The sequence below is a fragment of the Squalius cephalus genome (genome assembly GCF_949319135.1).
Source record: "Squalius cephalus genome assembly, chromosome: 16".
In the NCBI taxonomy this organism is placed as follows: domain Eukaryota; kingdom Metazoa; phylum Chordata; class Actinopteri; order Cypriniformes; family Leuciscidae; genus Squalius; species Squalius cephalus.
In genome coordinates, this window is record NC_137137.1 from 17,108,893 (window position 1) to 17,120,543 (window position 11,651).

At 35.8% G+C, this 11,651-nt stretch overlaps 2 protein-coding genes across 3 annotated transcripts; one reads left to right on the forward strand and one right to left on the reverse strand.

Moving 5' to 3' along the window:
• Nucleotides 1–60: 60 nt before the first annotated feature.
• derl3 (derlin 3) lies at nucleotides 61–4,159 on the forward strand. The gene is made up of 7 exons (XM_079897113.1): nucleotides 61–421; nucleotides 1,173–1,238; nucleotides 1,343–1,416; nucleotides 1,587–1,680; nucleotides 2,216–2,411; nucleotides 3,013–3,103; nucleotides 3,207–4,159. Exons 1-7 carry the CDS (start codon nucleotides 332–334, stop codon nucleotides 3,337–3,339), a joined length of 744 nt encoding a protein of 247 aa, XP_079753239.1. The 5' UTR covers nucleotides 61–331; the 3' UTR covers nucleotides 3,340–4,159.
• Nucleotides 4,160–4,593: 434 nt separating this feature from the next.
• Nucleotides 4,594–11,290, reverse strand: smarcb1a (SWI/SNF related BAF chromatin remodeling complex subunit B1a). 2 transcript variants are annotated; one of them, XM_079897112.1, is made up of 9 exons: nucleotides 11,135–11,290; nucleotides 10,678–10,789; nucleotides 10,436–10,544; nucleotides 9,469–9,606; nucleotides 8,979–9,106; nucleotides 8,690–8,856; nucleotides 6,802–6,992; nucleotides 4,949–5,080; nucleotides 4,594–4,715 (listed from the first exon to the last, which is right to left on the reverse strand). In XM_079897112.1, exons 1-9 carry the CDS (start codon nucleotides 11,216–11,218, stop codon nucleotides 4,676–4,678), a joined length of 1,101 nt encoding a protein of 366 aa, XP_079753238.1. In that variant the 5' UTR covers nucleotides 11,219–11,290; the 3' UTR covers nucleotides 4,594–4,675. The 2 variants fall into 2 exon arrangements, with proteins under 2 accessions (XP_079753238.1, XP_079753237.1); XM_079897111.1 differs by having other exon boundaries at nucleotides 10,436–10,565.
• Between the last annotated feature and the right edge of the window lie 361 nt (nucleotides 11,291–11,651).

Genomic DNA, 11,651 nt, shown 5'->3' on the forward strand with positions numbered 1-11,651 from the left:
TTACATTTACGCAAATATTCATTACCTCACGTCAGCGAAACCGTGCGATCCCATTGGTCCACGGAAGAACAAGAGAATTTAGCTTATAAACACGTGGAGGTGCTGAAGCGACTGATGAAGCCTGGATGTCTCACTCCGCCCCTCATATCCTAACACAAACATTATGAACCATTAAGAATAAATAGTTGACGCTAACACTAAACGCGGACATGCATCTATTGATGCCTATCCACACTGAGCCGATCGATTGTTTGTTAGTGTATTGAAATGCTATACGGATAGGCTACACAGTGAAAGTGTGCAGAAGAGTTAGATACGCCGGAGAAACATTATGGCAAACAGCGTTACTCAAGAGTACATGCAGATCCCTGCCGTGACGCGAGCATATACCACTGCATGCGTCCTGACAACTGCAGCTGTGGTAAGTAACCCGTGTGTTACATTTCTGAACAACTATAGTATCACATGCTGATGATGACAGTAAGTCAATATGTCTTAAAATTGTTATTTGCCCCACATAAAGATTCAATGTCAGTGTAAATGCTTAAAGGACCAACATCCTTGTGAAAAAATAGCCTATTTAACTTTAACTGTAACTTAACTTTTTGAATTTTTAAATGTGTTAATATTATAAATAGCCTCTCAACAATGAGGTCATAAAATGTAATGTATTATATACACTAATTTGAAATTAGTGTTTTTATATGAAGGATTGCTTGTCACACCCAAAGGTTAATTTTTTATGGCCACTAAAAAAACCTTCTTCCCAGCAAACACATTTACGTTGTGGCAACGTCTGACTGTGGCACGTTACATTTCTACAATGGCAACGTCGCTGTCTATGTGCTCGCAACACTGTAGAATGACGCGACAGGGCTGCAACGTTGTTGCGCGACATTCGGCAACTGAGACACGACGTTCTGACATTTAATTAGTTTTATGATAGATATAGATATAAACCCAGTTAGCAAGTTATGTTTTGAGGTTAATTTTTAATTTCTCAGATGTCAGATAATTATATACTTTTTAAATATTGCTTAATAATACACACGTTCATACACCTTCCTCAATTAAAAATTGGATTTAAAACAGTCACCGCCAATGGAACGTTGTGCCAACGTTCTGTGTTTGCTGGGTTATCACTTGCTTGATATTTTTTCTGTGTATTACAGCAATTGGAGTTCATCACACCGTTTCAACTCTATTTTAACCCTGACCTGATATTAAAGAAATACCAGGTTAGTTCCCAAATATCATTGAAACATTGCTGCATTCATGACAACAACTTTAACAACAGTATGTAGTCTTTTGTTTTGATATTCATGTTTCTTGCTTTATGTAGGTATGGCGACTGATCACAAACTTCTTATTTTTTGGACCTCTTGGATTCAGTTTCTTGTTCAACATGATTTTTCTGTATCCTCTTTGAGCAATATGAATATTTCTCTCTGTTGGTTGTCTGTGAAATGTTCAGGAAGTGCACACAAAAACACATTCAGAGTTTCACAGTGTGTTTGCTTTGCATAACAGCCGTTTGGCTCCTGTGCAGCTGTGGGTCATGTGAGTTTCTGTCCTTAACTGAGCAGATATCGGTACTGCCGAATGCTGGAGGAAGGCTCCTTTCGTGGTCGAACGGCAGACTTTGTCTACATGTTCCTGTTCGGTGGTGTTCTTATGACCGTATCCTTCAACATTCATCACATTAAGAACAGTCAAGCATGTATCTCTTCACCAAAACATATATCATGTTGGTTGAATAAATTGAAACTTATATGTAGTACACTGCCATGCAAAAGTTTGGGGATGGTGATAAGTTTTTGTGCTACTTACTAATTTTTTGTGGAAACCATGATACATCCCCCCCCCCTTTCTTTCCTCTGAAACACAGAAGTAAATGAATTGTATGGACAACTTTTGTGATGCTTTATGGTGCTTTTATTTTAAATTCATAATTGTCACAAATACTCATACAAAATACACTTTATGTCATGACTCAGTTTCAAACTATGGATTTTTATCTCATGATTGTGACTTTTATGTCATAAATATGACCAATTATTTTCTTGTTTGGAGATAATAGACTTCCACAGGTTGAGACATGTCAATATAAAGTTTTTTCTTAAGGAACATTTAATCTTTTCAGGTTATTTACTTGTAGTAATGAATGAAGTTTAGTCTTCCATCCTTCTAATTTCTTTAACTTCGGTATCTATAGCTCTTTGGTCTGTTTGCCAACCTGTTCTTTTTAGGACAGGCGTTCACCATCATGCTGGTTTATGTCTGGAGTAGAAGGAATCCTTACATCCGCATGAACTTCTTTGGCCTTCTCAACTTCCAGGCCCCATTCCTTCCATGGGTGCTCATGGGATTCTCATTGTTATTGGGCAACTCCATTGTCATTGATCTTTTGGGTATGTTAACTTTTGTTCTGAAATACTCATGATGACTTTTGATGCGATTTTTGTATGAACAAAATTATTAAATAATTCACTTGAAATACTTGTAGCTGAAGTTGAAGTGTATATACATTTCAGAAGTTGTTATAAATGTATATACACTGTATTACATTGCTGTTCAATAGTTTGGGGTCTATTATTTTTTTTGTCTCTTCCAAAAAAAAAAGAAGCTCACCACAGTTGCATTTATTTGTTTACATATTGTTTAATTAATAATTTTTTCCTGTGATGGCAAAGCTGAATTTTCAGTATCATTACGCCAGTCTTTAGTGTCACATGATCCTTCAGAAATCATTTTAATATGCTGATTTGGTGCTCAAGAAACATTTCTTATTATTATCAGCACAACAATTGTGCTGCTTCATATTTTTTTGGAAACCATGATACATTTGTCAGGATTCTTTGATGAATAGAAAGTTCAAATGAGCAGGATTTAATTTGAATTCAATTTAAAGTATACATGCTGAAAAAAAGTATTAATTTAAAGATTAAAAAAATCGGACTGGTCTCAAACTTTGGATAGTAAACTTAAGTGTGTGTGTGTGTATTGGTGTAGGGATTGGTGTAGGACACATCTACTACTTCCTGGAAGATGTATTTCCTAACCAGCCAGGAGGGAGAAAGCTTCTTGCCACTCCTGGAATTTTGTGAGTATGACTATAACTGACTATGAAGTTTTTTCTTTTAACATTTGTTTGGCTTTAACACAAGAAACAAACAAAATCAGAACCATTCAGTCATGTTTTGCAGTCGATTTTTGTTTGACGCACCTCAAGAAGATCCGAGTTACGCCCCCCTTCCAGAAGATCAGGATGGGATATCCTGGAATGGACGAGGTGTAGAAGATACTGGCCAAGATCAAAATGAGGAGGATCCACAATGAGAAGAAAACTGAAGGATTCAATACCAATAAGACAGCAATAAAGGTTGTCATGCTTTTCAAGTCCTGCTTGTTTTAGTTGGGAAAGTGTATGTCTGCATGTCAAGTTCTGTAAGTCAGAATATTTTGAAGACACTCCTTGTTAAAGGGACAATGCTTTAACATACGGTCCGCTGTGGATCCAGGAAAGACGGACACTATGGTCATCGTAGTGCCTTTGTGCACAAAATAAATGGATCCAAATTTTGCGTTCAGTGCCATGCACATCACAAAACAAGTTTTCCTTTGTTATTTTGTTCTGGAAGAACAATGCCTATCTGTTTTACTTCACACCACATGGTTTGAAACAATTGCCGTATTCTCGTCAACTTCTGTTTAATGAATATTACAAAGTAGTGGTGGCTGGCAGCATTGGAGTTTAAAGAGAAACCATTCAATCTCCCGAACTATAATCCATCATTTTAGAGGGAGTGCGGACGCCACAAGAGGGTATTTTCTTGGATACAATACTGTGGCATATCTCTTTTCCCACAACAGTCTGCGGCGATGGAGGTGGACATTCACAAATGTGCCGACTATTTGAAATGCCAAATTGAACTGCAGACTATGCATTTTCAAGCCTTTGGTCTTTGTTAGCACAGCGCCATTGCAAAATACAAAAAGGCTTTGTGTGGTGAAACTGAAATTGTCCGGAAGAGTTTGTCCTCCATAAAAATTACACTTCTTAAACATGGATATGTGCGAGAAGACTTTTATTTAAATATAAATACAAACACACTTGTTTGTCTGAAAGCTGATGAATAAAGTTTTCATATTTGCCATCTGTTATTTGTTGGCTGCTTCTGCTTTAAAAAAAAATAAAATAATGGCTCATATTATTTTTATATCCATATCTAAAGCACTCGAGTGACTAGTTTGCTAGTTCAGCACACCACACAGACTTTGATTTCACCCTTAAGCAAGAAACTCTGGACAAAAAACTTTTGGAACAAAAAGCATTTCAAACAAGTTTTTCTTATCTTAATAATTTTATTTAAAAGCACATTGTTTACAAAATGGCATCTATACACAAAACAAGACAAATAAAGATACCATAAAATACTTTTAACATTTAGACCGTCTGTCTCTGATCAGACAGATATTGAGTACGGGGGGGAAGGTCACGACACGGGCTTTGACTAGGCCAGACTGAAGCAGATGTTGCTTTACATTAAGTTACTCTGATCAGGGGGGACTGGCCAATGGAATGTCTCAATGTTTTTATTTCAGTAATGCTGGGTTGTAGCTCTATTGTATTTCCTCTTCAGATTTACATAGTTGTGGGAGAGGGCTGTTATCTTCACCATGCTGGGGCTGTGTTTGCAAGTCGTCTCATCCGCCTAAAATACACAGGAAAAAGTTTGATATGAGTACTGGAATGGTCACAATCACCTCTCAAATCTCCAAATTCTGAGTACAATATTCTTCTTTCTATGTTGAAACTGCACTGCAAATTATTATTGGTCTTAGAGCGATAATAGTTTGTCATTGATACATGGCTTGCCTCTGCAGTTGGTACATGTCTGCTATAGGGGCAAAACTGTATCTTAAGTAAGGCAGTTCATTCTCTTACCTTGTGTTTCTGTCCTGGTCCCTGATCTTCTTCTCCATCTCGGCATCTGTCAGCGTCTCCAGCAGTGGACACCACTGGTCAGCATCACCTGTGTTTCGGATGGCAATCTCCACTGTGGGGAGAGGGTTCTCGCTACAAAAAGAGAAAAAACAGCAACTTAAATCCAAAGTTCAGAGACAACTCGTTTAAATACAAGTTTAAATACAGTACAGGTTAAAAGTTTGAAAACATTTTTTTTTTTTTAAAGTAGTCTCTTGATCTCACCAAGGCTGCATTTATTTGATCAAAAATACAGTAAAAACAGTAATACTGTGAAATATTATTACAATTGAAATTAACTGGTTTCTGTTGTAATATATTTTAAAATGTAATTTATTCCTGTGATGCAAAGCTGAATTTTCAGCAGCCAGTCTTCAGTTGTCAGTGTCGCATGCTCTTTGGTGTTGAAGAAACATTTCTTATTATCATTAATGTTAAACACAGTTAACACAAAAATATTAAGCAGCACAACTGTGACTTTTTTTTCCAGGATACTTTGATGAATAGAAAGTTAAAAAGAACAGCATTTATTGTAAATAGAACTTTTTAATATTTATTTATTTCATAAATGTTTTTACTGTGCTTTTTTATCAATTTAATGTGCCTTTGCTAAATAAAAGTATTAATTTATTTTAATTAATTTTATTTATTTTCTTAAATCTTTTGAACTTTAGAATGGCAAAAGTGTATCACGATTTAAAAAACAACAAAAAACATTATATATACAATGCTGGTCAGAATTATGAGTATGAAACAAAATGTTTAGCTTTTTTGGCAGCAAACACTTAAGATGGGTTTGGTTCATACAGGGATAAAAAAGTACCCCATGTGTAAAATGAAATACTCTGCTGTATCTTTAATGCTGTGGGCCTTATTTTCTGCCAGAGGTCCTGGACATCTTGTTCAGATACATGGCATCATGGACTCGATCAAATACCAACAGATAAAAAAACATCAAAACCTGACAACCTCTGCTAGAAATCTTATAACGGGCCATGTTTGGATCTTCCAACAGGACAGTGATCCAAAAACATCTCAAAAGAATTAACAATGTAGATTTATTTTTTTACAGCCATGTTTGGTCATATTTACCAATAATTCTGACCAGCACTGTGTATGTATATATATAAATTAAGCAGCTAAAACTGTTTTCAACATTGATAATAATAATAAGTGATCTTAGAATGATTTCTGGAGGATCATGTGACTCTGAAGACTGAAGTAATGGCTGCTGAAAATCCAGCTTTGCCATCACAGGAATAAATTGCATTTTAAAATATATTCAAATAGAAAACAGTTATTTTAAATAGTAATTACTGTATTTTTGATCAAATAAATGTAGCCTTGGTGAGATTAAGAGACTTCTTTCAAAAACATAAAAAAACCTTAATGTTTCCAAACGGTATGTAGGTTCACAAAACTGGGCTGAACGATAAAAAAAAGAAAAAAAAAGAAAAAAAAAAAGAACCTTAAAATTATTAGTTCAAGACATTGTCTCCCAGAGGAAAAACATGACCCTTCTAATGAGTTTTGTAATAACGGACATTAGCACAGTCTGAAAAGAGGTCCAACTTGGGAAAAAGTTCACATTGGCAAATTCTGAACACACTCCTATGCTCTTTATCATATAAATGGAGCAACATTTTAAACAGTCAAACTAAAAAAAAATTCTCTGTAACAATATGGGGATGTTTGTGATGATGATTTTTGGAGGCGTTTTAATAACACACAAACACTTCACTTTTTACCACATTTTATCTTATGCATTGAAAAAGCTTTAAAAGGATTCAGTGGATTTGTGTGCAAGTCTGAACCTGAAAGCGTAGGTCCTCTGATGCCAGCTGAGCTGTCCACGTATGCTGTATGCGATGGTGGTGACAAACTCTCCGCCCAGGCCCAACTCAGAGCACAGCTTCAGAGCAAACTTCTCCGGAGAGTTCTCCTTCTCAGACATGTCCCATTCAAACTGGTCCACCAGAGATATGTTCCCAACATGAATGTTTAACTACAGAGATAATAATAACAACAGCAATCAAAAACCAAGCACATAATCTATTTTTATGCAATCAAATAATAATAAATATAGCTGCAAGCAGCGATACAGGGCCAAGCCCCTGAAGCAGCAGCAAGAGCAGTGAAGAGCAGGAAGAGTAAAAACAGCAGAAACTGAACATTTGTGAAAATACAGCTGGTACAGGTGAAAATGAACTCAAAATGAACAGAAGTTCAGATGAGAATGAACACAGAATGAACAAGACATACTTATTTCTAATCCAAGAGGAAGAAAGATTAGTACAACGCTTGAATAATAAAGGAATCGACATGACAACATTTCACACAATTTTACAAAGTTGTCCCACACGGGGCTCGAACCCACTATATACATACTTTTTTTTTTTTTACTTTTTACATTTTTCATTTCTTTAATTCAAATAAATACTATTCTTTTGAATTTTGTATTCATCAAAGAATCCTGATTTTTTTTTATCAGTTTCCAAAAAATATTAAGTGGTTACTAAAACAGTTATTAAACCGTTTTCAACACTGATAATAGTAATAATAAATGTTTCTTGAGCAACAAATCAGCATATCAGAATGATTTCTGAAGGATCAGGAATTAAAGGGGTGGTTCAGGATTTTCGACATCAGACCTCATTTTCAAGTGAGCCTGGTTGTTATTCATCAGTGGAGACAGTTTTCAAAAAAATTCATCCAGTCCTTACTTTTGGATAGTTCGCCTATGCTAGGCTAGCGCGAGTCAACGGTGCACGTTAGCCTGCCATTAAAAACAGTTTTACCCACTCCACAGTACACCAAAATCAAATAAATTATAATGCCAGACTATCGATGTAAATGTCTATTGAGAGAATAATGTTAGAAATCAAAGTACTCTTGTATCTCAATTATCTGCGGCAGGTAATACACTTGCGTGATTGTTATGTGGACCGGCTCTCTCGGTTTCCTAGGTAACCAAATATAACTCCGCCGCTGCTGTAGACTGCTTATAAATACAGGGAACAAATTATAACTAATGCAATGTGATGAAAGGGTAGTTTGATTTCTAACATTATTCTCTCAACAGACATTTACATCGATAGTCTGGCGTTATAATTTATTTGATTTTGGTGTACTGTGGAGTGGGTAAAACTGTTTTTAATGGCAGGCTAACGTGCACCGTTGACTCGCGCTAGCCTAGCATAGGCGAACTATCCAAAAGTAAGGACTGGATGAATTTTTTTGAAAACTGTCTCCAATGATGAATAACAACCAGGCTCACTTGAAAATGAGGTCCGATGTCGAAAATCCTGAACCACCACTTTAATTAAATTTTACACACAGTTTTTTTTATTTATGCGTCCACTAATGTAACTTTTGGCCCTCCAGCAGTTAAAAAACAACAAAACTGTCCGCATTTTACAGAAAAACGTTGTTTTGGTTGTGCTTTGGCTCTGCGTGACTGTACGGATGAATAAGGTTATCCTACTGATTTCCCGTGTTCACAGTCGGGACTCCGGTTATTTGTGAATGGAATCTGTTAGTGGTCTCACCACAACACTCTACTCACTATAGAAACAAAACTGTTAAATTTATGATTTCTTATCATCATGTTTGTAGTCGCTCACATTTTGAAAATCTTTTGGTGTGGCTCCAGCTTAATGGGATCTGATATTAAAAGATGAGATTACTGAAATTGATGATGACCTTGATGATGACTCTCTGGTCCATCTGCTCATCCAGTATGCTGTCTGTGGGGTAGGACTCTATCTGCTGTCTGATGGCCGAGGCAATGGCTGGAACAAAGGTCAGTGGGCTCAGGTCCAGATCGTCGCAAAGGATTTCAGCAAACATCTCTGGAGTCATTAGCTTTTCTATGTGTCAGGAAAAAAAAAGAAAAAAAAAAAGAGTTCAGGATATTGTGTAAAGCGTGAAAAACAAAAAAAATATTAAATTCAATGAATGCTGCTCAGAAACTGTGAAAGGGACAGTCTACCATTCATGTTCCATGTGAAAGCATCACGCAGCTTCTGCCCGTCAATCTCCATGTCCAGTCGGATGGGCACCAGGATCTCAGGCTGGGTGGCATTCTCATGAATGACAGCAGGATCATGATCATCAAAGCTGTAACAGCACATATCCAGAAGACAAACACAGTAAGAAAATTAAACCAGTGAAATTATATAAATGAGTAAGCAGGCTTTAAGTTTTTTACAGATTCTGTTTTATATTCCCCAAATTCTGTTTTCCATTTAAAAAAAAATTCTGGATTCCGTTTTATTGGTTTAATAAAATTTTCAAACTTGAACAATTTCTTTTTGACAAACAAAGTGCGGCACAATAGAGGATTAATGTTTAAAGTCACCATAAAATCAAAATTGACCATTTTTTTTAATGGAATAATGCTATATTTATTATAAATTATTTATCCATGCACATCTTGTGCCACTTGTGAGATGTGAGATTGAAAGATTTAAAGGTCTCACCAGAGGGGGAAGGTCCTCTTTTTGTCACGGCCCATTCGGTTGCGGTTAATCGTGGTGGAGCAAGGCACAGCATCTAAGTGATGGGAACTATTGGGAAGAGTGGGAACCCACTGACTGTTTCGCTTGGCTTTCTGCTCCCTGTGAAGAAAACCATAGGTTAAAAAAGCAGATGTGCTGTCATGCAACAACTAGGGCTGGACATTTTTTTATTTTATTTGTGATGATGATTTAGTACACTATTTAGTAGACTTAGTCACCAAATAAAGAGTGCATTAGACTAATTTCATCATCACACAAAAATAGTCACAGGTCTCTGTAACGCCATATCAGCAGCAATGGGTATATTCATGGCAAAATCAACATTTCAATAAAAAATAAATAATGATGATTACAATATCATTTCAATACATCATTTACAATAATTTAGCAATTTTGTCTTCACAAAAATAATCAATATACAAAAACATACATATATAACAATTAAACAGAATCTTTTCATTTAATATATGATAGAAATTCTAAAATTATTCTAGGAGAAACCTTTAAAAAAATTTCCATTAATATATTTTCTGATTAAAAATGTTGTCTAAAATCATTTAAAATGGACATTATACATTCTATTAAAATATGTTATACATTGAATTGAGTGGTTTAATCCAAGTCGATCTCTTTATGAGCATTTTGAACCATCTTATTTTTGGGTGAATATACAGTTTCAATGGAGGGACAGAAATCGCTCAGATTTCATTAAAAATATCTTCATTTGTGTTTCGAAGAAATACAAACGTCTTATGGGTTTGGAATGACACAAGAGTGAGGAATTGATGGCAACATTTTCATTTATGTATGGGTGAATAACACCTTTAATGAATGATTAATTTACCTTTTTGTAATTTGAATTATGAAATGAGCATGTTTGAACTTGAAGCATGTGTGACTGCATTTCATAAGATGAGAAATGCTTTACCTGAGATAGGCTGGAGGTTCAGTGCTGATTGACACAGCCTTGTACTTCTCGTCATGTCCATCAAATATCTCTTCTACTTCTGAGGCCTTCAGCAGCGTCACACTGGTGGCTAAAGTGGTGTAACCGTGATCTAACACAAAACATTGCTTATACTGTAAGATAGAAAGTGCCATTTCCAGCTTACTTTTAACCCCCAGTCCTCAGATCTCTTATCAAATGTTCACAGTGAATTCAACACTTACCGTGAGATGATGCTACTATCTTCTTTCTCTCCTCTACTGACGCAAGTCTTCTTGAGAGTGATGGGTAGCGCTTATATAAAGACCCTCTGAACATACGCAGGTAATTTCCAACCTAAATACAGACACATAACGGAAAATTATTTAGGATTGACTAAATAAATAACGCTAGCCATAACCTGTTCTGTCAGTGACTGTACTGTTTATCTCTGGTCTCTGCTAATCCAGTATTGTGTATAATACAACTACACCGCAAATAATACATCAGTACTTGATGTGTAAAATGTCTGGGACCGATTCAATTCAACGAATCATCAATAATTTCAGCAGTTATTGATATTATCACAAACAACAACAATCTTAGCTAGCTAGCTAGCTGACGTATTAGCACCCAATGCAAAACAATACGGTTCATAAACATAAATCCTCGTTAAAATGATAAGTGCGTTTAATTACAAACCTCTGATCCAATCATGTAGAACTCCCCATCCTCTTCCAGTTGGAATTTAATAGGTTTCTGTCCGTATGTTTTGCTTAAAGCCATGTTGATCGCTAGCGCGACTCGTTCCGCTAAACATGAGTAGTGAGCGCCGACCTGTGTGTCGCAGGAAAATGACGTATGTGGCACAACATACTAGTTTAGGAAACGCAGCAAGAAGATTCAGTGCGAGACAGGAATTTATCAATTCAAATATTTAGTGCTCAAGACCTCTCGCATTTTTATTGGAAAATGAACCTGCACTGAATATCCTAAAGTGGGTGAAAAGTGCTGTTATTTAATTTATTTAGCTATATTTTTGGCCAAATTTCAGATTCATGAATGCAAGAAAAAAAAAACACAAAAAAAACACACCGTTTTATGGATTGTTGACTGTAGTTAAACATTGTTGACTTTGAATAAAAAGCTATAAAGACTTTAAAAGTTTGTGAGCTCCACAAATTATTTATTTGATATTTCTATACCAAATTGTACACTT

Coding starts and splice junctions, on each gene's coding strand:
- derl3 (XM_079897113.1), top strand. CDS start 332: ATGGCAAACAGCGTTACTCAAGAGTACATGCAGATCCCTGCCGTGACG. Junction 1,239..1,342: donor TGATATTAAAGAAATACCAG/GTTAGTTCCCAA, acceptor TGCTTTATGTAG/GTATGGCGACTGATCACAAA. Junction 1,681..2,215: donor TCGGTGGTGTTCTTATGACC/GTATCCTTCAAC, acceptor CGGTATCTATAG/CTCTTTGGTCTGTTTGCCAA.
- smarcb1a (XM_079897111.1), bottom strand. CDS start 11,218: ATGGCTTTAAGCAAAACATACGGACAGAAACCTATTAAATTCCAACTG. Junction 10,566..10,677: donor GATAGTAGCATCATCTCACG/GTAAGTGTTGAA, acceptor GTTTTGTGTTAG/ATCACGGTTACACCACTTTA. Junction 4,716..4,948: donor GACCAGGACAGAAACACAAG/GTAAGAGAATGA, acceptor TGTGTATTTTAG/GCGGATGAGACGACTTGCAA.